Source organism: Anabrus simplex, chromosome X, assembly GCF_040414725.1.
Source record: "Anabrus simplex isolate iqAnaSimp1 chromosome X, ASM4041472v1, whole genome shotgun sequence".
Classification (NCBI taxonomy): Eukaryota; Metazoa; Arthropoda; class Insecta; order Orthoptera; family Tettigoniidae; genus Anabrus; species Anabrus simplex.
The window spans coordinates 1,299,464-1,326,269 of NC_090279.1; the positions used below are offsets into that span (position 1 = coordinate 1,299,464).

A 26,806-nucleotide genomic window follows, 5' to 3' on the forward strand; every position below is an offset into this window, starting at 1 on the left:
AGTGATTGTTGAGGAATGTGATTATAGGTTTGTACCTTAAAAGTTTTAAGGAATGGTAAAGATCCACTATATTATAACAGAGAAGGAAAGAGACTAAGAAGGCAGTACAGGTTGAAAAGAAATAGAGTTAGAAATGGCTGTGGAAGTAAGAAGAAATTGAAGGAACTTACTAGGAAATTGAATCTAGCAAAGAAGGCAGCTAGGGATAACAATATGGCAAGCATAATTGGTGGTCGTACAAATTTTAGTGAAAAATGGAAAACTATGTATAGGTACTTTAAGGCAGAAACAGTTTCCAAAGAGGACATTCCTGGAATCATTAATGAACAAGGGGAGTGTGTATGCGAGGATCTTCAAAAGGCAGAAATATTCAGTCAACAGTATGTAAAGATTGTTGGTTACAAGGATGTCCAGATAGAGGAGGTGACTAATACTAAAGAAGTATTAAAATTTACCTATGACAACAATGTCATTTACAGTAAGATACAAAAGTTGAAAACTAGAAAAGCAGCAGGAATTGATAAGGTTTCGGGGGATATACTAAAGACAATGGGTTGGGATATAGTACCATATCTGAAGTACTTATTTGATTGTTGTTTGCATGAAGGAGCTCTACCAGATGAATGGAGAGTTGCTATAGTAGCCCTTGTGTATAAAGGAAAGGGTGATAGACATAAAGCTGAAAATTACAGGCCAGTCAGTTTGACATGCATTGCATGTAAACTTTGGTAAAGCATTGTTTCTGTTTTATTAGACATGTTTGTGAAATTAATAACTGGTTTGATAGAAGGCAGTTTGGGTTTAGGAAAGGTTATTCCACTGAAGCTCAACTTGTAGGTTTCCAGTAAGATGTAGCTGATATTCTGGATTCAGGAGGTCAAATGGACTATATCGCGGGAGACTACAGGCAAAAATGAGTGCACCTGAACTTGACAAAAGAGTGACTAAATGGGTGGCTATGTTTCTAGAAAATAGAACTCAGAGGATTAGAGTAGGTGAAGCTTTATCTGTCCCTGTTATAATTAAGAGGGGAATTCCTCAAGGCAGTATTATCGGACCTTAATGTTTTCTTATATATATAAATGATATGAGTAAAGGAGTGGAATGGGAGGTAAGGCTTTTTGCGGATTATGTTTTTCTCTATAGAGTGATAAACAAGTTACAGGATTGTGAACAATTGCAAAATGACTACGATAATGTTGTGAGATGGGCAGTAGGCAATGGTATGATGATGAACGGGGTTAAAAGTCAGGTTGTGAGTTTCACAAATAGGAAAAGTCCTTTCAGTTTTAATTACTGCGTTGATGGGGTGAAAGTTCCTTTTGGGGATCATTGTAAGTATCTAGTTGTTAATATAAGGAAAGATCTTCATTGGGGTAATCACATAAATGGGATTGTAAATAAAGGGTACAGATCTCTGCACATGGTTATGAGGGTGTTTAGGGGTTGTAGTAAGGATGTAAAGGAGAGTGCATATAAGTCTCTGGTAAGACCCCAACTAGAGTATGGTTCCAGTGTATGGGACCCTCACCAGGATTACCTGATTCAAGAACTGGAAAAAATCCAAAGAAAAGCAGCTCGATTTGTTCTGGGTGATTTCCGACAAAAGAGTAGCGTAACAAAAATATTGCAAAGTTTGGGCTGGGAAAACTTGGTAGAAACGAGACGAGTTGCTCGATTAAGTGGTATGTTCCGAGCTGTCAGTGTAGAGATGGCGTGGAATGACATCGGCAGACGAATAAGTTTGGATGGTGTCTTTAAGAGTAGGAAAGATCACAATATGAAGATAAAGTTGGAAATCAAGAGGACAGATTGGGGCAAATATTGGTTTATAGGAATTGGATTTAGGGAGTGGAATAACTTATCAAGGGAGATGTTCGATTAATTTCTAATTTCTTTGGAATCATATAAGAGAAGGCTAGGAAAAAACAGATACGGAATCCGCCACCTGCGCGACAGCCCTAAATGCAGATCAATAGTTTTTGAGAGTTGTTTGATGACAGCCCGTGTTCCACACCGTGTGATCTGGTCTGCACTCATGACCATGGTGTACCAGAAATGTTTATAATTTAGATCAGGATGCTATACACGAATACCAGAGGTTGTGTATGTTGCGCTGTCAACGTCTCGGAGAGCTTCTCATTGAAAGTTTGTGTGTACACCAATCTTCCACTCTGTCCCCATTGCTCTTTGTCCTCAGCATGGACACCACCACATGGGACCTGCAAAGGGGTGTTTGTAGGACTCTCTTATATGCAGATGATGTTGCACTTGCTGATAGACCCGGAATGGGACTGCGGCATCAAGGTGAAGATTGAATACCTGTTTTTCACAATACAAACTTAGAATGAACAAAAGGACGAGTGAATACCTGGAGTCATCCGAACCATCTAATGGCTCCATCCAAATTGATTCAGGTACCTAAGATCTTGCCTACAGACTGTTAGTGGGGTAGATGTTGAAGTGCGGTTTATGATACAGGCAGCGTGGATGAGATGAAGGGAATTCACAGTCACACACTGTGACTGCATTATAACACTACGTCTGAAGTTCAGGATATAATGCATGTCAGTAAGTCTTGTTGCTGTGTACGGTGTTGAATGTCGACGTACTGAGAAAGGTATAGAGTAGCAATTACACAACATGGAAATGTGTATACGCCATTAGTAGATGGGCATTGCAGTCCTGCATCACGTAAGAAAAGAAAGACACCGTTCACCAGCAAATGAGCATAGAATATGTCACCAATGGTTTGGTCGGCGTCCTTTTGCTGTACCTGACGCAGTTGGCAATTTCATCCAATCTTTTGAATTTACTTTGCAATGTCCACATGGACCTACTATAAAAAGACATTGACAATATTATACAAAAATTTAAAACTAGAACTGCTGCTGGGATTGGTAAAATTTCTGGGCATATACGAAAGTCAGTTCTTTGAGATATTGATTAGTGTATGTGTGAATCAGCTATACAAGATGAATTAATAATTAGTGTAGTAGCACCCTGTGTATAAAGAACATGTGCTAAACATAAAGCCAGTAATTACACACTAGTCAACTTGACTGGTGTTGCATGCAAGCGCTTGGAATGCATTCTTTCTGATCATATTATACACATTTACGAAATTACAAACTGGTTCGATGGATGGTAGTTCAGGTTTCAGAAATATTATTCCACTGAAGCTCATCTTGTAGATTCCAGCAAGATATAGCAGATATATTAGATTCATGTGATCTAATGTATCACGATTGACATATCTATAAGGATTTTCATAGGGTAGATCTTGGGAAATTACTGACAAAAATTAGTGTGGTTGGGATAGATAAAATTGTGGCTAAATGGGTGACTATAAAGACGAGGCCAAATTATTAAACATTAAAAATTGAGAATTGAAGACATAAGATGTTACCAATTTTTAAGATGATGACTTTAGTACTTGGTAAGCACCCACTTAGCTTTCGTGTGTGACTTGATTAGACTGGGCATACCCTCAAACAGTATTTTACACTGACTCTTTAAATCGTCATAATGACACCAGATCTGAACGAGCTTCTCAATGAAGCCAATTTCTGTCGTTATATTCGCTTTTCGTACCTTTCTTTGCTATCGCCTAAGGATGTTCTATGGGGTTCATGTCTGGACTGTTTCTAGACTTTGTGGCAAGGAGGCCCATCTTGCATAAAAATAAATTCACTTTGGCCAAACCACTCTTGCATCCGAGGTACCAAACAGGTTCTTAATTCTATATTGTTCACGTCCCATAGTTCCTTCTACAATATATAATTGTCCACAGCCGTACCAAGAATACACACTCCAGACCATCACTGAAGTTGGATGTTTCACTCTCTGCTTCACTCAATCTGGGTGGAATGCTTCACCTTTTCTTCTGACACATGGACTTGTCTCTTATTCTACAGGAAATACCGATTCGCCGCTAAAACAAACCTGAAATAAATGAAACAAATAAGCCTAGCATTAAATGCAATAAGCTGTACGGTTTGGAAGAAAAATTTCACAGAGTTACTGTACTGTACAGTTACATCACTTAGATTGGGTTAAAATTGAATAATGAATGATAATTAAGGAATTACAGTAATTGTCATAGACTTGCCTGTTTCCAATCCTCACATAACCAATTCTGGAGAGTCGTGGCCCACTGGAACATATTTTCAGCCATAGCAGGAGTAATCTTCGCTTTTCTTAGAGGTCGTCTTGCTCTCAATCTAGCATTAAACAGCTCTCGTCTCAAAGTCCTGGCTGGTACCAATGACCCGTACTCTTATAATTTCATATGTAAATCCAAACTAGTAACCTTGCGGTTGTTTACTGACAAATTAAAAAGTTTTGCTTCCTCCTTGGGGTTAGTTTCTTCTTTCGCCCACAGTTTCCAACATGTTGTTGACATTTTGCCTTCCCCTTATCTTCACGTTTTAAAATTCTACTTACAGATTGCTGTAATATTTGCAATCTAGAATCTACCTCTTGCTGTGAATAACGTTTCTCAACAAGTAGCTCTCTGACAATGCCTTTCTTGGCGAAAGGTCATTTTGTCTCCCCATAACCTCAAAATTTGACAGTTCTCTAGTACCACTCTTAAGATATATCAACTGAACTCGTGAATAGTATCAATAACGCACGTAATTTACAGAATGCACACTATTAACAATAGGTCGCATTATTTACTTCCATACAGCAACAATATGCAGATATAGACGATAAACAACAGAATATGTTCACTAACAAAATATGACACAAAACCATGTGAATAATGAAATTACATTGTGGTTCTCACTGTAGCCACTATATGAAAAAATACAATAATGTGGGCAGGGATATCCCAAGTGGTAACTTTACCACCAAACAATGTTCAAGGATTAAACTATAAAGGTCAATAAATTACATAAAGATAGAAATATACCATTTACCATGAAAATTTTTCCACGTCTGGTGTATTTGTAGAAAATAGAACTCAGAGTATTAGAGTAGTTGAAGCTTTATTTGATCCTGTAACAATTATGGGATTGGGTCCCACAGGGCAGTACTGTGAGACCTCTATTTTCTGATATGTATATATAAACAATATGAATAATGAACTGAAAAACTGATGAAGCTCTTTGTAATAACTAAGGATTAAGGCCACGGCCGCTTCCTTCCCACTCCTAGGCCTTTCCTGTCCCATCGTCGCCGTAAGACCTATCTGTGTCGGTGCGACGTAAAACAACTAGCAAAAAATTGTAATAACTAAGTTTCAGGATTGTGAGTAACTGCAAAAAGACCTTGACAATATTGTAAGATGGACGTCGGGCAATGCTATATTGGTAAATGGGGTGAAAAGTCAGGTTCTGTGCTTTACAAATAGAAAGAGTCCTCTCTAATTTAATTATTGTGTTGATGGGGTGAAAGTTGTTCATGGGGATCTCTATAAGTACCTAGTTATTCTTATTAAGGGTATATTTTCATTGTGGTAATCACATAAACGTATCAGAAATAAAATTTGCAGGTCTCTTAATATGATTATGAGGTTATTTAGGGGTTGTAAGGGAGAGGGCATATAAATCTGCAGCAAAACCACGATGAGAGTATGAGACCATCACCAGTATTACTTGATTAGAGAATAGGAAATACTCCACAGGAATAGCTCCATTTCTTGTGGTTGATTTCTAACAAAAGAGTTGTGTTACAGAGATGTTGCAAGGATTCAGCTGGGAAGACTTGAGAAAGGACACAAGCTCTTCAGTTAAGCAGTATATTCTGAGATGTCATTGGAGAGATGGCTTGGAATGACATTAGTTGATGAATACATTTAAGTCATGTTGTTGAATTATAGGAAAGGTCACAACATGAAGATAAGTTGGAATTCATGGGGACTAATTTTGGCAAATGTTCACTTATAGGAAGATGATTTAGTGATTGAAATAATTTACCGTGAGAGTTTTTTCATAAATTTCCGCAATCTTTTTCTACATAAACAACCAACATCCCTAAATGCTGCTGTTTGATTGTTTCATTGATTGATTTATTCATTGATTGGGACATTGACTGATGTATGTATTCTGGTCTTAATATGATGTACAGAGAGGGACGATGGATATTTCTATGCTTGTGATATAAACATTGTCCTATTGTTGGAAAAGTGGTGGGAGTAATGTGGGATTATTTGATATTACAGTGAAGTGTTTCGGAAAGAATATATATAGGAACATGGAAATGAACGAAGAAGTAACAAGTCAAGTCATGTATAGAAAAATGGGAACAGTGGAATGTGAATATTAGACAATGAAGGTAATACCTAGTCATTGTGGTATTAGGATCAATAGAAAGAGAAACATAAGCAAGGAATGGTATTGGGTTATGATTTGGAGAGTGTTTATTATTATTTATTTTCCTTAAATTGTACATGTACACATACACAGAAGTGCCTCCACCCATACATGTATGTGTACATATACTCTGCTGAATATTCACAAATATGTAGATAATTTTAAATTTACATATTTACAAATGTTCCTCCTGTTTTGTGCTACCATGTCTACTGCTATTCAACAGTGTTTTCCTTTTCATGTTCTTATCTATCTTATCAGTTGTTTGAAAAGCAGTGGCGAAAGGACTCAGGTTAAAACGCAGCAGGTCATTATGCTAGTTAGGTCCCCAAAACAGTAAATATAAAATAAATAAATGCAATGTAAATTTTAATCTAATAGAAATTGTATACTATTATTTGAAGTAGCTGCACAAGTTGTATACGTGTTGATTATGTTTGTAAAACAGAAGATATTATGAGTAAAATTTTGTAAATTATATACATTTATTAAGGACGAGCTGTGTGCTTAATAGAAAAAAATAGCATATATATTTTATAATATTGTATTTACAAAATTGTTTTCTTCTCTGTTCTTTTAAAATTTAGTGCTTGATAATAATGTATTTTTGTGTACCATTTGCCAACAAGGTAGACACCTCACTTGCATTTAAAGTGATTTTGATTTGATTGTTCCTTTCAATTATATAATTTTTAAATGGGATGTAAATTAATTATACTCTTATTGTGCCACTATGAAATTTATTATCTCAGCTGTTTCTTGTTTAGGACTATATATTTTTCCCTTCTTTATTCTACTTTTCTTATTTCTTACTTATAGCCTTCTGAATATACTAAGGAGGAAATATTCATTGAAGAACATACTGATGATCAGCTCTTGCCGTACATCAAAGAAGAAACAAAGTACGTACACTACAAGTTCTATACAATATGGAATATGTTGTACCTATTCACAGCTGTGTTCAGTAGTGGTTGGTTTATCTCCAAAAACTGGCCGTTTTCATCAGTTTAATCCTTTCTTTACAAGATTACATTTAAACACTAATATCTTCAAATTCCACCTGTTAAAATTATCTAAAATATTCAGGTTATTTAAGATCATAATTAATGTTCCGTCATGTAGATTTATTGAATGTATATCTACAAAAAATCCTTGGTAAAGCTTGATATTTTTGAAGTGTATTTGTTTACAATACTCTTAAACAACCACGAAAAATGTGTTCTTTTTTTCACTTTCTCTGCATCATTTGTTCATCACATTCTTAACATCTGAAATGCCTTCTGAAACTATTGCTTCCAGATATTCTGTGTAAGTTCTTTTTACGTTCATACCAACAGTGACACACAGAAAAAGCGATGTTTGTAGATTATAAATTACATCTACAAATTTAAAATTGTTAAGTTTTATGTACATTTTAAACAACAATTACTTCAAACTAACATAATCAGTTTCATTAATCAATATAATTATGGCTGAGTTCAATAATGTGGTATCTCAGAGAATGTCATTTTAAAATTATTTGGTTAGATTCCTTTTTTTCTGGTAATTTCTGTTCTCTTGTGTGTTAAGTCAGATTTCTCCATTTGTGGACGCCAAAGCAGATATTGTGTTGTAGAAATGAAACGTTGAGATCATTAATGCTACATCTTTGATATCATAGTTTGCAAATAAAACTTATGCATTGTTGCAAGTGTAAAAAAATGGTGGTATTGAATTCATGTTCATTCCAGTGATGTGGTCACACTTGCTCTATTCATTTTAGTGTTCATTGTCAGTCAGGTGGTTCTAGTGTGTTGATTGAAAACATGCCTACACAATGAGTATATTCTAATAAAATAGACTGGTACAAGTGGAGTTTTAAATTTGTGCAGGTTGCTTAAAAAATTCAGAATTCTTTAAGTAAGTGAAGTTATTATTTCGTAAAAGTAGATAAATAGGGGGTACATTATTGCTTCACGTCCGTAGGTTTAACCTCCAAGTGCCCTACACGTGACCCCCGGGTGGTACTAAGAAAGCAATAACTGTGGCTGCTGGACTTACCTTTTAAATATCTCCCAGCAATGACTAAAGTATTTCATGGAAATAGCTGTTCTCAGAGCTACCAGACAAGAAGGATTGGACCTTTCATCCGTGTCTTCCAGCTTAACATAGATGTGACTACCTATAAAAAGTTATCCTGGATAATAATATAGATGTAGTGTCTATACAGGGAACCCATACAGCCAATGAAGAAGAGTTTCGGAAAAGGGGCCGCATTAATGGTTATGCTGCTCTTGGTGCAACATATCACAGTGCACATGGTATAGCTACTTATGTTCGTAATAATATCCAAAATGCCTGACTGCTCTTTCAAAACGAAGACGAAGACATCTATTGTGTTGCTGTGCGAGTGGCAGATGTTACTATTTTTAACATTTATAAACCCCCAAACGCAAAGTGGCCAAGTACCGTTCTACCTACTGCTCAACACCCTGCACTTTATATAGGCGACTTCAACAGCCATCACGAACTATGGAAGTACTCGAATAACAGTGAATGTGGAACGAAACTCGTAGAATAGACAGAACTGAACAATCTCCATCTGATTTTTGACCCAAAAGATCTTGGTAGTTTCCAATCAGCTGCATGGAATAGGGATTCCAATCTTGACCTGTGTTTTGTTAGCTGCAATGACGGAGGACAGTCCTTACATACCAGTCGTAAAGTGTTAATACATTTTCCCCACAGTCAACATGGCCCCATTGTAGTGGACATTGGCATGAAAATTCCTGTTGTACGGTCAATACCACATGCTCGGAGGAACTTCAGAAAAGCAAATTCGTCAACATTCACCACTGAACTGGATAAATGTGTTCGGTGGATTGCTCCCAAACACAATTACAAGCGTTTCGTAGATGCAGTTATGATGGCGGCTAAGAAGAGTATGCCATAGAAAAGAATACATCCCTGGTTGGAATGTAGAGACTGATGCACTCTATAACGAATATCGGCATACTGGTGATGAAGACATAGCTGATGAACTTCTTTCCAGCATGGATACTACCCGGAGAGAACGGTGGATTGAAACAGTGGAGAATATCGACCTAACTCATTCCAGTAGAAGATCTTGGGGGCACCGCAGAAAACTTGGAGGAAGGACACATTTGGTGAAGCAACAGCCTGGAGTTACTCCGGGTGAAGTAGCATCTCACATCGTCACAACTTTCCAAACTCCATCAGATAAGAAACATACCAAATACATACGGCGCCAGCTCCAAACTCTGGAATCAAGAACACCACGCACATCAAGGTATTCACAACCGCTTACGGTGCAAGACATCAATGCTGCTCTCAAAGACGTTAAACCAAGTACAGCTCCAGATTTTGACGACATTCATCCAGAATTTCGCATTCGCTTAGGGAAGAATGCAAGAAGTTGGCTGTTAAGGTTTTTTACCGACCTTCTACCGAACAGACAACTCCCGGCAGAATTCAAACGAACGAAAGTGATTTCCATCTTGAAACCAGGTAAGCCTGCCAATGACCCAAGCAGTTATAGACCAGTTGCCCTTCTTTTTGAGGTGCTATTCCACAACAGAATCAGCGCAATTATTTTTCAGCGTATTACAGTTGATCAAGCTGGATTCAGGCCAAATCGCAGCTGCTGCAATCAAGTGCTTTCACTGACATTCCACATGGAAGCAGGTTTCCAGAAACAACTCAAGACCTCAGCTGTATTCATTGATGTTACAGCAGCATTTGATGCAGTCTGGAGGGAAGGATTAATTTACAAGCTTCACCGAATTGCACCCCGTAGGACCATCGTGCAGGTTATAAGCAATATGCTCAATGACAGAAGATTTCGAGTGTGTATGGGAAATAGTATGAGTAGAGAAAGGAAGCTCAAAAATGGATTACCTCAAGGATCGGTACTGTCTCCCCTACTGTTCAATTTGTATATCTCCGATCTCCCAGAAACATCATCGCAAACATTTTGTTATGCTGATATCATAACACTAGTCACTCAAAATCGATACCTTAGTGTGACAGAATAAGTGCTACGAAGAGACCTGATTTCACTTGAAACGTACTTCAAGAAATGGCAACTGTGTCCTAACTCTAACAAAACAGAAGTGTCATGTTTTCACCTGAATAATCGCCAAGTTGGCATTAAACTTCACATACGTTTTTGTCACCAAGAACTTCGGCATAGCAGCTATCCCAAATATTTGTGGATTACACTTGATCGCACACTATCTTACAAACAACATCTTATGAATCTGTCAAAAAAGCTCAAAACACGTAATATTATCCTTCAGAAATTGTATGGCTCAAGTTGGGGTTCATCAGCAAAGACTTTATGATCTGCTTTGGGACTGGTATTCTCGTGTGGTGAGTACTGTGCACCTGTTTGGCTGGATAGCCCATATACAAGACTAATTGGTACTCAACTGAATGTTAGCTTGCGGTTAATATCTGGTACTGTCCAGTCCACATCGCTTTATTGGCTCCTAATTCTGTCAGGTATAATGCCACCTGTTTTAGAAAGATAAAATGCTCCCATCCGAGAGTTCAAGAAGATAGAAATGAAGCCTCAACTGCCTGTTTTGGATGATATTCCTGTTCTCAAGGTAACGAGGTTGGAGTCACGACATCCATCTTTGCATGATGCTGTCGCATTGGCTGATGGGAATTTTCACCCTTTAGAAGAATGGAGAAGTCACTGGAAAGTTGCCACAGACAGTTCCTTACACAACATCTTCCTGGTGAACATCATCTACCACGTAAGATTTGGACCACTCTGAATTGGGTGAGAACAAATCATGGACGACGCTGGGATGCCCTTTATAAGTGGAAATATATCTCATCACCAGAGTGCGACTGTGGTGCATCTCGGCAGAAATCCCCATATTGTAAGTGAATGTGCACGACGTTCCTACACAGGTAGCCCGAGTGATTTTTTGGAACCAACCAAGGAAGCCATACAGTGGATCACTCAACTGGACATTCTGTTATAAAACATGTTTCTTGTCTGTGCACATTTGTAAATACTATATATTTGTATATATGTATCTAACTTGTTGCCCTATGCTAATAATAATAATAATAATAATAATAATAATAATAATAATAATAATAATAATAATAATAATAATAATAGGTAAATAACGTAGTGATATAATATTCTTTCAAAATTGTAATTATTGTCACTGACCTTACAAAGTACCACAAGTGTATGTCCTGTTTTAAAACATTTAATGCAGTAGTGTTTTTGAACTGTAGTTGTGACATTGCTAATTAATTTTTTGCTGTCACACCTTTGTGGGTTACTGTGTGAAATGATCTTTGATAATTCATGGGAAATGATTGTATAGTCTCGGATTGGTGCTCTTAACCAAGCCCTTGTATCAGCAGGTCATGCGATGGCTAGTCATAGCCTAAGGTTTGACTTCAAACCAGATTTGTGATGGAAAATATGAATTCTGAATGGTTTATTTGATTTTGTGAGTGGTTAGAGTCTTCTCGTTTCTTATGTGATGCACTGACTTGTTCCTACTGTACTTTCACAACTAGTGGCAAGAAATATTCATGTCGGTCCTCAGAACTACCAAGTACCAGCTCACACTCTCTGTTTCTTTGTAATTCATGTGTAACAGGACACAATAGGCTACGTTAGAGAACAATCTTGTATTATGACCACCAGTAAAAATGTTGCTTATGAATCCTTTTCACACACAAAATCATATTTCTATTTTTGATGGAGTCTAAATTACCTTTTTACTTTCTAAACATATTTTGTGCAGAGACCAGCAAAGCGACATGCATTTTATATGTCTTCTTTTTTCTTGGCATATATGTCAGAGGACAGTCCGTTGTCTACGTAGCTTAGTCCATTTTACATCATAGATTTTAGATGCTTCTGAACGATTCAGTCGACCGGATCTTATCTGCTACTTCCCACTTTGTTTTATATCTCACCTCAGGCGCTATTGTTTCCTCACTCTCATTTCAGCAGTCTACAAATATCATGCCGCAACTTAAATGACTTCCTTTAAAATGTCTAAACTATTTGCCATGCCAGTTTGGTATTGAATTACATAAGAAAAGATTTTAAGATTCATAAAATTTCCTAATTGCTGACTTGTGGAAATACACGTATTTCTGAGATTACCAATTAGTGATGAGATTACCTTCCATTTGTGGAGAGACACATCGTCCTGAGCTAAATAGTGATGAGGCTTACTTCTGTTTGTGTAGAGACACATGGTCCTGAACTAACCACTTAGTTATGTGGCTTCCTTCCAGCTTTAGAGCTTTGAGTGTCACATGGCCCTGAGTTGGCCACTTTGTGCCACTCCTCCATGGTCTTCATATTTATAGGCGTGATCGGAGTGAAAATAACAAACCGATTAATATGATCGTCTGCTGTCTATGACGTATGTAAGCAGAAATATGAATTGCAAAATTCTATTCAGGCTAGAATACACTGACGAACTCCCCTCTTGTAGGTACTTGTAGAATTCCACCGGATATTCAAACTGTCCTTCCCATTTAACACAGATATATCCATTTTTTATTTTTTTATTTATAAGTTTTTCTTCACAATGCATTTATAGGAGTCACTTAAACACGAAATCCAGAAGCGTTCAGACATTCAAACACTATTTTGTGAAAATAAGTTTTTATAGATATCGGACATAGGCATTAGGGGAGAAAATTTGAACATACAATAAACTAATTTGAATGTTAGAATGTGTAAAATATCCATTGCATTCAATTTTTGTAATAGAATATTAATCAGTCTGCATCTGGTGGCAGGGTTCGGTGTTGTGGTTCATTGACTCCAGTTAGTTCGGTCTCGGGCCATGTCTGCATGTAGTCTTCCAACTTTCAGGCCGTTGTGCACTTTATCAGTCTTTGCTGTCTGGTTCGTCCCTAGCGCCTCTTTTCACCGACTTTCTGTGTAATACTCTGACTTTCCCAATGTATCGTCCTCTACACGCAACACATGACCAAACCAGCGCACACGCCTTTTACCAATTTTCTTCTGGATCGCTGCAATGCCAAAACGTTTTCTAATAATATCATTTGAAATGTGATCTAGTCTAGTTATGCCAGCCTTCCACCTAAGCAACTTTGTATCCATGATGCTTAGTTGGCGTTCTACCTCTAGAGGTGGGCAGCATGCGTTGCCGTAGAAAACGACAGGATGGATATCGATAGGACAGATATCAGTTCGGTAGAACTTAGTTTAGAAATGGCCCTTCGTCCAAAGTTCGGAAGGGCGCCTGTTGTCATTCTCCACTTCAGTCAGGCTTTGTATATCCTTAAGTTGACTTAATCAGTAAGTCGGCCATAATCATAGACTGTGGAGCCAATATACTTAAATATCTCTACTCGTGCAATATCTTCAAAGTCAACATGCATGGTTCAAACTTCTCGACGATGTAATGCAATGTATTCTGTCTTTTTCTTGTTGGGGCGCGGGGCTTATTGCGCTAGTCGATTGTTCCAGTCTTCTGTTTGACGCTGCAGGTCTAGCTTATTCTCTTCAGCCAAATGATATCATTTGCTTAGACAAGTGTCCATGGTATTGGACTGCGCAGGTTTGTGGTAATTATGTCCATCACAAGAATGAGCTGCAGTGGTGATAAGCCGGGGCCTTGATGGACACCTACAGTTATGCGGAAGTCATCAGACGGTCCTGCGGCAGCTTGAACACAACTCATTTGTTCTTTTTAGAGCAATTATACCCTCTCAGCAAGGTGCTCTGGAATGCCATGTACTTATAGGGCTGACTGATTAGGTCATGAAGTACCCGATGGAAGGGCTTCTAAGGGTCCAGAAATTTGTGATGAAGCCTCTTATTCTTTTCACAGTGTCTCTCAAGTAATAGTCCGGCAGCATGGGTTTCTCCTATTGCGCCACAATTTTACACAAATCCAGCTTGGCTTGTTGTATGTTTGTATAAATCGCTAATCCTTTTGTCGAAGATTTGTTCTAAGTTTCTCATTGCGAGGCTCAGAAGTATGTTCGGGCCGTGATTAGAAAAATTGGCAGGGCTTCCCTTATTTCTGAATTGATAATCCGTTGCCAGTCTGTTTGTTTTTGACCTTCTTTGATGATATGGTTGAAAAGCTTGCTTTAGCCACACTGCTGCATCCTCCCATTGAGAGAAACAAAACTCTGCCGGAAGATAATCGGGACAGATGGCTTTCCCTGGTTTCATTTCCTTCAGCATAGTCTGGACTTTAGTGACGTCATTTTCCTTCGTTGGACCTTCAACAGGGGAGGTGATTACGATTGGTAGATACGGAAATTCCATGATTGAAATATTGTCAAAATAGTTCCACCAGTGTACTCGCGCTTCCCGCCTGTCCAGTAGCAAATCGTCTGTTTCCTCATTGATGCCGTAAAAACGTTGGACTTCTGACGTTTTGCGATGGCTCGATTGGACTAGCCGTTAAAAATTCCGCTCGAATTCGCGCATGTCATGTTTCACTTATAGACCTGCCTACCGGTTTGATTTTGTTACGGCAAATACCTTCTTCATTTTACGAGTGGCTGCCTTGTAGGCATTCCAACGAGCAAGAAACTCGTGGTACAGCAGCTTCTTCAACCGTACTGCATATTTAACATCTTCATTCCTTGGCCATATGTCATGTTTAATCCTTCATTGTCGTCGCCCTGACTTAATTGTTCCAGGAATAGAGCGAAAGGCGTCTTTCAGTTTAGTCCGGCTCACTTCAACTATGGTGATTTGTGACTCTGTAACTTTTGCAACGACGTTAGTCTCCTTCTTCAGGGGCAACCATTTGATCCCAATTTGTCTATTTCCTGCGAAGTATTGGGCTCTTGGTGACTTTATCCGCAGCTTAGATGACTGGTCTTTGTTGCATCGCAAGGATTTAATAAGGGACAACTGTTATCTCTAGAACATCTTCGAGATTTCACCCTCTCACAAGGATGTAGTCAGTGCGAATTGGATGGGAGCCACTGTAGTACTGAGTAGATGAATATCACTCTTTTTGAACCGTGTGTTTGCGATGATCAGTTTCTGCATAATCGCGAATTTGTTGGGCATCGTCGTTCTTTTCTCCATATCCATGAACGCCATGGACTGTTTGTTCTTCTTTCCTCGGTCCTACACGTCCATTCAGATCAGCGGCAGCGATAAGATAGTCAGCGGTCTTCTTGTCAGGCAGTGCCCAGAACGCATCTTTGGTTTCCATGAGCACGTCAGTTTGTGGAGCGTTGCTGTGAAAAATTGGAATTTCCTTCTTTCCCCAGTGCGGACGAGTTACATCAAGCGATTATCAAACTTTTGCACCTCGGAGACTGAACCGTCAAATTTAGCTGATATGACAATGTCAACACCATGAACTGTCCTTCGGTTTCTGTTGTACACCAGTTAGTAACCACACCTCTTTGCCCATGACTTTTCTCCATTCCATCTTTTTTCCGCACCTATCAGATGCCTACAAGCCTTCTCTCAAGTGCAGAAGCTTATTCGCTACTTCATCCAGGCATAATTCAATGATGGGATACAAAATGGGGGTACTAGCATGGTTAGCCGTCACAACCCGTGCGACGGTAACCCCAGCATACTTTTCATGCTGACTGGGCCCTGCCAATGCGCGTCCCTTCCAGGGGCTGCACTAATCTTGGCTCCGATACCATGAGAAATATTTCCGTAATGATATAACGGTATTATTTTACGGCCGGCTTGTCTTGAGCATTTTAGAGCTCATGACAGAAGGGAATAACGCAGCTCCGGACATGGAGAACAGATGCCTTTTCCAGCCACTCCTCTAGAGAAGAAACACTACCCTCTTTTCCGCATTAACTTCCAGAAATTTAGTGTACCTCTTCCGCCACCTGGTCCCTACTGAACGTCTCCATCTCCGTCAAAGTTGCCATTAAAGACTTTGTACATGTTTGGTACGCGAGAGCTTTTATATTTTGCTCAAGTTCATCGGCAGGCCAGCGGGGAACCCGTATCCGTCACCTGGGACGCGCCACGAGTTACAGCAATGTAGCTGGTTCGTATAGAATATTTATCAATGCAAAATGAAACATTATTTTACTGAAAACTAATTGTGAACCTCATAAATTACTTGTCACAAGAATCACGTATTCAGGTAAAGAAGAAGGGTTGCAGACGTTTGCACCTTTGCTTGGCGTGATATGCCACAGAACGCATGACATACAATCCAGTGTCGTATTTTCTGCCCCCTGTTGTCTAGTGGTGTCAACATCAATATCTTGTTTGATGATGAAGTGGTTTAGTCTGTCATATCTGGAATCAATGTCCCCCTTTCATTTGTCCACTTATTTTCTCCAAAGAGTGCAGTAACAATACATGGTCGAGCCTCCCATTACTTTGCTTGTGAGCCAGTCATGCATTCGACTGGGCCATGTGAATTCATTTCATATAGCATGAATTGGAAAGTACCTGTTCATGTTACGATATATTTTAGCCTGCGTGATCGATTTTCCCATGTGGCAGTTGTAAGTGGATCTCACCTTTAACCCTTCTTCCGTAGAATATGTAGAACTACTCTGTGGTGGGGAGACATGCACAGAATTGGATGCTGTCCAACTATGTTATCAATCCACTAAAAATAATCACGTTGCCCGTGATCTTGTGAAATAAATAGAATAACATTCCTTCCTTTACATAGCAGCAATATCCACTACAGTGCAATTCATCGTCTTGTCATCTCGAATTTTGGCTCAAGCCTTGATTTTCATGCTCCTTCTATCCGTATTGTTAAAGTAATACTTGTAAGAATATTCAAGGGCATGATAGGTTGCGTTTGGTTTCAAAATCAGGATATTAGAACATTGTAATAAAACGCTACCACCAAAGCCATATTCTGTGTTGCCTTCATAATGTCTATAACAGCAGTGTCTTGAGGAGAAAAGACAGTATCAATGCTAGGGAGAGAGCCTCGTATACTTGTTACATTTCAGCTTTTCCAGGATTTCATCAGTATTAGTGGTTTCCGTGTTAAATACAGCAATTAAGACGTAGACTGATGTAGTACATGGTAGTAATTATGAACGTCCTTGTATAAACCTACCGTCATATATATATAGGTTGGCTATGTTTGATTGCACATCAAAGATACATATTTCAGAAAAGCGACACAGTGACATAATAAAAGGCTATAGTGATATGATAACAATGTACAAATACAATATGTATATTTGTGTGACAAAATAACATTCATAAGAGATTAGCCATGTTTCAAGAGATCTTGCTGAATTTCGGCAAACGTTCTCAACTTTATTAATATCTACAACACAGACATTCTCTCAAACAACCTCAAGAACAAGGTCCTTTACAAAAATTATTACTTGCCTGCGACAAAGCGCAGAGTGGTTCAACAAGATCAAAACTCCAAAGCATATGGCGTTCTTTATGTAGGAGAACAGACTACGGATTTCGGTAGAATAATATGTGCTGGATTAAAGAGTTTGTACGAGTATTTACCCTTTTAGGCTGGACCACTTCTCATGCTTTCTTCAAATGAGGTTGTCTATTAACTCGTACATTTCTAAACCGTGACAAGTTTCTTCCGCGTGATATCGTGATTAAGAAAAGACGCAACACATTCTCGTTACAAGTGAGAGGTTTTGAATTTTAACCTCAGATAATGTTTACTCTCAGGAATGTAATGTTTATGAGTAACGAGCTCTCTCCACTGGATATCAGTGATTGGAATGTCAAGTAGCAAATCCCCTGTGTGAGAGTTGTAGTGGAGTTGACTGTTGAACTATTGGTCACATGGTTTTAATTTGTCACTGTAGATCGAGACCCGAGGTGAGCTATAGAGATCATCAACCTCCGGACGGCGGATCAGCTAGTTTTAGGTGTAGTGTGTGCAGTGACATCCTGGCTGGGAAGTTGGACCTCTTGCGACATCTGAAGAGACACAAGGAAGATCGACCCTTCAAGTGCGATCACTGCGGAAAGGTGTTATGTAGCCGAAGCAGCTTGTCGGAACACCTCAGAATCCACCCGCTCCAAGTGTGCGTATATTCTGATAAATGCTTTACAAAGAGGAAAATGCTGACAGGGGACACGCGATTGCATACAGGTGCGATTATAAACGAATGCTCAGTATCTCATAAAAATTTGAGGAAAAGGCCGGACGTTATGCGGTCTCACACGGGCGAGAAGCCATACCGCTGCAATGTCTGTAGCAAATCATTCATACAGAAAGGCAATCTATCCGATCATGTGCGGACCCATACAGGAGAGAGGCCATACAGTTGCGGTGTATGTGGCAAATCCTTCATAAATAAAGGCAAACTATCGGATCATATGCGGACCCATACAGGAGAGAAGCCATACAACTGCCATGTCTGTAGCAAATCATTCATACAAAAAGGCAATCTATCCGGTCATGTGCGGACCCATACAGGTGAGAGGCCATACAGATGTGGTGTCTGTGGCAAATCCTTCATACAGAAAGGCAGTCTAACCAAACATATTCGGACCCATGCAGGTGAGAAGCCAATCAGCTGCGGTGTCTGTGGCAAATCCTTGATAAATAAAGGCAAACTATCTGATCATATACGGACCCATACAGGAGAGAAGCCATACAGCTGCCATGTTTGTAGCAAATCATTCATACAAAAAGGCAATCTATCCGATCATGTGCGGACCCATACAGGTGAGAGGCCATACAGGTGCGGTGTCTGTGGCAAAACCTTCATACAGAAAAGCAAACTAACCGATCATATGCGGACCCATACAGGCGAGAAGCCATACAGCTGCCATGTCTGTAGCAAATCATTCATAGAGAAAGCCAGTCTAACCAAACATATGCGGACCCATACAGGTGAGAAGCCATACGGATGCGGTGTCTGTGGCAAATCATTCATAAAGAAAGGCAAACTAACCGATCATATGCGGACCCATACAGGAGAGAAACCATACAGCTGCCATGTCTGTAGCAAATCCTTCATACAGAAAGGCACACTAACCGAACATTTGCGGACCCATACAGGCGAGAAGCCTTACAGCTGCCATGTCTGTAGCAAATCATTCATACAGAAAAGCAAACTAACCGATCATACGCGGACCCATACAGGCGAGAAGCCTTACAGCTGCAATGTCTGTAGCAGATCATTCAGTCTGAAAGGCAGTCTAAGCGGTCATATGCGGATCCATACAGGTGAGAGGCCATACAGTTGCAATGTCTGCGGCAAATCATTCAGGAAGAAAGGCAGTCTGACCGAACATATGCGGACCCATACAGGTGAGAAGCCATACAGGTGCAATGTCTGTGGCAAATCATTCAGGAAGAAAGGCAATCTAACCGATCATATGCGGACACATACAGGCGAGAAGCCATAGAGCTGCAATGTCTGTGCCAAATCATTCATAATGAGAAGCAAACTAACCGATCATCTGCGGACCAATAGACGTGTTAAGCCATACAGTTGCAATGTCTGTGGCAAATCATTCATGAAGAAAGGCAGTCTGACCGATCGTATGCGTACCCATACAGGCGTGAAGCCAAACAGTTGCAATGTTTGTGGCAAATCATTCATCCTGAACAGCACACTAACTGTTAATATGCGGACACACACAGACAGGAAGTCATACTGTTGCAAAGTCTGTGGCAAATCATTCAGCCGGAAAGACACTCTATCTCATCTTATGTGGATCCATACAGACGAGACTTTCTGTGGCGAATCCTTTAGCAGGGAAGGCAACCATGCTATTCACATGCGTTCTCACACGGGCGAAAAAAGCCTTACTCTTGCTATGTCTGTGACAAGTTATTCGGCAGTTATTCCGTCCATGCTATTCACGTGCGGACACACATAGATGAGAAGCAATAATGCTGCAATGTCTGTGGCAAGTAATTCAGCAGTAAATCCATCCAAGCAAGTCACAGACGGACACACACAGTTGAGAGGCCATACTCCTGCAACGTCTGTGGGAATTCCTTCAGCCAGAAAGTCCATCTATGCAGGTCACATGCTTACCCTCACAGGCGATATATCACACTGTTGCAATGTGTTCGGCAAATCATTAATCCTGAAACGCGAGTTAGGAGATCACATGCGGACACACTTAGGCGAGAAGCCATATTGCTGCAATATCTGTGGCATATTCTTCAGCATCAAAGTCAGCCTAGTAGTTCATATGCTGACTGGCACAGGCAAGAAGCCAATCCCATCCAATGTTTGAATCAGGGTATTCAGCAGGTGATCCCACCTAGCACGTCGTATGCGGACTCACACGGGTGTAAGGCGCACTGCCGCAATAGCTGTTGCAAATCCCTCATCCAGAAAACCGACCTACCAGTTCACATGCGGACTCACACAGGCCAGAAGCTATACTGGTGTTATGTCTGTGACAAATATACAGCCAAGAAGGTCCCTTTAACATTTCAGATCAGAACACACACGAGTGCTCTGTTTTGCGATAAAATGTTAAGAGAATCATTTAAGTTAACCACGCACATGTAAACCACACTGGTGAAATGCCGCACTCCACCGTGTTTCTTGGCAAATCGTTCGCACGCAGCACCACGCTGTCGGTTCACACGGGCGATATGGCGCACGAGTGTCACGTCACGTCGTGATTAAGCCGCACGTGATTTAATAACAATGTTATTTTGCTTAACGTCCCACTAACTACTACACAAGTGTCCGGAGTTCCACAAGACCTCCAATTCCGGAGATGTAGCAAGGCGTATGCGATCGCACACAGCAGAGAAGTAGTAAGCTCTTCAGCTAGAACAGCACCTTTTCTGCGACCTCATAACATACATCGGGGAGCGGTCCATCCTTTTGTACCATTTTCACTGAGAGAAAATCTTCAGGTAACTTAATGCTAGGTCCGTGTACGAAAAGAGCAAAGGTAATTTCATGAATTATCTCCTCATCAACCACAGATATATACAACCGCTTGTTCTCTACCATGGACGACCCTTTTTATGTTTTCGGACCAAAGTAGAAGTGTGCTCATCAACAAACGTTTGGGAGCCGTCCAGGACGAGGATAAGAATTAATTCGGATGAACACAGAAGGATCCTATGACAAAGAAAACTGGTAAAAGACTAGAAGCGCATGAAAGAAGTATTCAGACTTATGAATAAACAATTCAAGGGAATTAGCAAGTGCCGAATCAAGTCATAATACGACGCAATTTAAGAAATTGTTGCTGAAACCTGAGCATATCTCTGCTCCCGTTTCCTATATGTCGTGTTTTCTTTTCATTATGAGTAGACCAGTAGCTCAAAACTGTACATTCTCCCTCGGCACTTGTACGATAGTATTGTTTCTGTTAGCCGGTTCTGAATGCAAATTGAAAGTTCTACTTCAGTGCCCATAGCTATTCATGAATGTCACGTAATTCTCGAGGGGCGTCTTTAAGTAGGGACTCGTATGTTGACAGCTGCAGTATATTTTTCTCCATTTTAGTTTACCTGGGGGCAGTTAATTGGCCTCTCTCTTTTCTCTAACGGGGCCACAAGGAAGTTACTAAATATCTCTTATATCTCAACGTTGCAAGTGTTGAAGAGACATAGTGAGTAATGAACCCTTTTCGTCATGTCAAACTGGTGTTTGCCTGTTCCAGGTCTTCAGCATGAATTGTTAACTCTTGTATCTCAGGGGGTGTTAATGGCTCTTCGTCACTTCCAGACATGACTATTGGGGTATCAAGGAAGGCCTACATAAATTAAAAGCCTACATAATCTAACTATTTTATTCAATAAAATACAATGAAAAATGATGGCGGGTTTGTTAACAAATATGGCCATAAACAGTGTTCTGCGGTCAGTGATATTAATATAACGCTGCGGCTGGACGATTTCGAGTTGAAATTAATATCCACAACAAAAAACTCTGAAGGGTATTCACAGAAAACCAGTTTATGGTTAACTAGAAAACAACATGAGATTCAATCTGCTCAGCTCCATAAACAACTGTGCGTTATGCATCCGATTTCTCGATCGTCTAAATATGAGGAAGTGTTTTCGATACCTTTTTAATTTAGGCCATCCGCTGACTGTCCATCAGCATAGGACGAGATACCTGGACCCTCAATGGAATCTGAGAAATGTCGAAATGTACATCACTGAGCTATCATGGTCACCCACTATATTAATGTTTAAGGTTGAGGACCAAAGTGACCTATCGTTGAAGTTAATTGAATGTGCGTGATGACCACAGTGACCCTCCAAAACAAGTGGACTTCAAGTGCCAGTGAATAATAGCGTAAAATTATCCAACATAAAATAGTGTTATTTATATTGACTGAATGATGTTTCATGAACCGAAATAACAGGTTGAAGTCAGTGATTGGAATAAATTCATGAAAACCTGTGAAAAGAAATTCTGTTAACATTTAGTTATAACCTTCAGTCAGAACCCAAAATAAACTCAACTCATGTGTAACCCTTACATATTTTAGGTCACGGAGTTCAACTGCATCCACTTATAGTCCTGCTAAAATATAAACACACAAAATATTACAACTCCTTTATGAACAACATGGCAAAAAAATCATGGGTATCCCATGGACTAATGGCAGGGTGCTACTACACCCTATGGAATACTATGTGGTACTGACTCATTGTGTCAAACAAGAATACTCACCTGTCATCTAGGAGCAGTTGGCTAGCTACGTAATTTCACGATCCTAGCATGGGCGAGCAATCCCAAGAATCCCTTCCATGCACTTCAACCACCATCCTGCTTTCCACTGAAGGACACGCCATCGGCAGTCCTTAACACCTAGCTGCACTATGAATATATCAAGAAATGGAAATCTTAATATCTAAGGACAACCTTCTGAAACCAAAGTAATTATTTAAACGCTCAGTGGCAATACGAACTATGACTGTGTTATGGAAACATCGAAACTAGAATACATAGTCAAGTGTTCGGGAATGTTACTGAGAATCCACTCTTGTCATTTGCCTATGCAGTAGAATTGAAATTCAAATTACTCCCCATTTATTGTAACATCAATAATGTTGTAACACGGGCCTCTATTTCCTAAGAGGTTCCGCCGCATATAAATGTGAACACCTGTTATCTCGTCAAACAGGTTTATACCTGCCGCTCTCCACTGGCTTACACAAGTGAGCAAACCGATCTCGCCACGGATGGTCTTTTACTACAGCACAAATCTTCGTCCAAATCCTTGTATTATCACAATATATCGGTCAACATTATTGCCATCACGAATTATTTCAAGTCTAATGGGATCTGTAGAATTTGATATGCATTTCACTGGTACTAATGGAGTAATTGGATGAACAAAGAATCCCTCTGGATATACGAACCTGTTCTGTGTTCAAACCATGGACCTTACCATATTTCAAAACACTCTGTCCTGATTTTTTCCCTCGAGCATTTTTACAAAGAAACCTCGGCATTATCTACACCATTACCTCTGGAGTATCTACTAGGAGCATGTCTCACAAACTGAGTCGCATGGTTTCATAACAACATGGACAAATAGAACTTATCTACCACGGACAGTTATTGACAGTTACGAAGTTTCTCACTTCACTTGGAAATACAATGGTCCAGACGCATATGACACTGACTTCAACATAGACCCCAAACCTCAATACACCGAACCCCGAGCTATCACCTCCTGACAAATGTATCGCAGACTGACACTTCACAAAAAAGCATACCACATGGATGGTAACTATTACTCAATCCATTACTTATTAATATTATTATTATTATTATTATTATTATTATTATTATTATTATTATTATTATTATTATTATTTCAAAATATTTTGCCCCACTAAGGAGCGCGATTGTACTTATTTTGCAGATGGTTGTGCTTTCTTCTCTTGCCAGAGTTTCTTCCCTCTTTGTTCTTTATCATCTGTTCTTCCTTCTGTGTAACTGTGTACTCATCTTGGGTTCTCAGCAAAATGATGTTTGTTCACCAACGTTCTAAAGCTAGGCGTGTCCCATATAATTTCATCTGGAATGTTGATTTCTTGAAGGTCCTTTTCAATTTCGATTATCCAGTTATTCTGACTTTTAGCGAGGAGGCATTATTAAATTTTTTAGTGAGTCTTTCATCATGTATTCTTTGAATATGGCAATCAAACTTCAATCACCTTTTCCAAAGATTGTATCTGATATTTTCTCAATGTGTTGATATAATTACGGAGACCTCCTATTCATCCACACTCCTATGCATACTGGGCCATGGTTTCCCTGAGGACTTCCCAATCTTGTTTTTCGATCATTTTAGATACTGATCTTTCTCGACTGATTAAGGTTTATGACGTGTGTAATGTTTGAGGCTTAATTACGGTGTTATAATGCTTTAATATAGCGTTGCTTGATACTGATATTTTGTCGTACTTTTCCATGTGATTCTATGGCCTACTTGTAATATATAAATCTTTCTCTGTTGTCCTCATGATTTAATGCAGATTGTTGGATGATTTCCCCAAGTATTTGAAATTATTTACCTGAGTAATTTTGCGAAACTGAGTTACCAGATTTTGTTTGTGTAATTATCGAGTAGATCCTCCCATGTATTGGGTTTTCTTATATGAGTTTTAGATTCGTTTTAGATGCAATGGCACGAAGTTTTCCAGGGACTGAATTCGTTCCTGCCTATTGTTGGATAAAATAATGAGACCTTTTGTGAAGGCCGAACATTTGATATGAATTTTATGATTAACTAGCTTCACGGAAAGTGTTTTGAGGCAACGTCAGATGCTAAATATCTTAGTTATACTGCTGAGATAGATTAAAATCGAACTCTCCCCTGTCTTCAACTTATTAGCGTTATGAAATCAATTAATGTTATTAGTATGAGATAATATTCGTAAATATTATTTGTTTTAGTGATGTAGCCACACGCCAAATAAATAAATAAATATTGTAATTACTGACATGTACAAATTAGAAGTTGACCAGAACTTTCCAATTTGCATACACAACTGATTCTACGTCTGTGGACATAAAATCTCACAAATTAACATACTTAAAATTCCTCTCAATTTCACTGCTATACTGCAAACATGTTCCTCATTACGTCTGAACAAATTTTATGAGAAATGCACTCAATCTAACGTCCCACCCTTAAAAAAATATGAATAAATGTCGGTTATAACACAGTGACACTTCTACCATACGCAAGCATCGTAAATTTCTACTTGTGTCTTTTCAGCACAAAAATTAATAGCTGAAACTGTGATAAACTTCCACTAAAATATTACAAGGTCAAATCAGACCTACACATAGCAAAATACACCATGCTACGTTGTAGAAGTTACTATAAAAATAATTTCGTGTGGCTATTTCTAGCCGAGTGCAGCCCTTGTAAGGCAGACCCTCCGATGAGTGTGGGCGGCATCTGCCACGTGTAGGGAACTGTGTGTTATTGTGTTATGTGTGGTGTGTGAGATGCAGGGATATTTGGGACAGCACAGACACCCAGCCCCCGGGCCATTGGAATTAATCAATGAAGGTTAAAATCCCCGACCCGGCCGGGAATCGAACCCGGGGCCCTCTCAACCGAAGGACAGTACGCTGACCATTCAGCCAACGAGTAGGACTGTAGAATTTACTGAAATACACAGACTATATTTAGCTCTTATCAGCTCCCATTTTCTGCTCAACTTCGTCCTCTGGATGTACAGGTTTACTGGTTTATGTTACGCAAGTTTTCATAATAATATTTAGCACTTTGATTATTTTATTTCTATTATTCACTTAATTTTAAGAATCTGAAAGACAACACAAAATATATAGCCTTGCAATTTACTGGACACTCTAATAATATGCATTCAGGAAAGTCGCATAGACTAGAATCTTCGCCGTCCAAAAATCAAGGTCATGTGTTTAGTGATTGAACACCCTCAGTGCTATCCAACATCCAGATCATCTCCCGTGATGACATTGAGACTCTCACAGTAGAGCTCAATCAATAAGCCACCAGGTACTGTATTTAGATTTGTGGAGCCTTCCAGCATCAACATGTGAATTTTGTGGTTGGTGACATCAAGAGTCATAATACAACATGGGGCTACCCAGGTACCGAAGAAAGAGGAGAAGCTGGCGTAGAATTGACAGATTCGTGCAATCTATTTCTACAACATGATAACAAACTTCCAGTATCATTCAACAGTGCAAGATGGAGGATGGATATTATCCAGATATTAAATTACAGTATCTGCGTAAGCAAACACATATCTCGGTTTTCAGCGAAATTAGTGGGGCAAACAATCCCTCATCGTCCTGTTATATGCCAGATATATGCTGCAATCTGATCGCAGACAGTTCCTTTTCATACATACATCTTCATTACAGACTTTTATGCCTTTCATCGTTCAGTCTGCGACTCTCTGTGAATTTACAAAACGCCACCACAAAATTATGTTTGCAACTAGTTCTTTGGCCTCGTCTTAGTTCAATACATCTTACCTTTAAATCATTAGAATCTGAGTGCCTTTTCGAAGATGATATCATTTTAAGAAGGA

The 26,806-nt window shown here is 39.4% G+C and overlaps 1 protein-coding gene across 1 annotated transcript in view; it reads left to right on the forward strand.

The window, feature by feature from the left end:
- LOC136886534 (gastrula zinc finger protein XlCGF57.1-like) overlaps positions 1 to 26,806 on the forward strand; it is a 149,144-nt gene that overhangs the window by 80,333 nt on the left and 42,005 nt on the right. The window contains exons 2-3 of the mRNA XM_068230622.1: positions 18,490 to 18,817; positions 19,154 to 19,578. Of these exons, the coding sequence (XP_068086723.1) occupies positions 18,490 to 18,817; positions 19,154 to 19,578 (753 nt within the window). The remainder of the gene's footprint in view (positions 1 to 18,489; positions 18,818 to 19,153; positions 19,579 to 26,806) is intronic.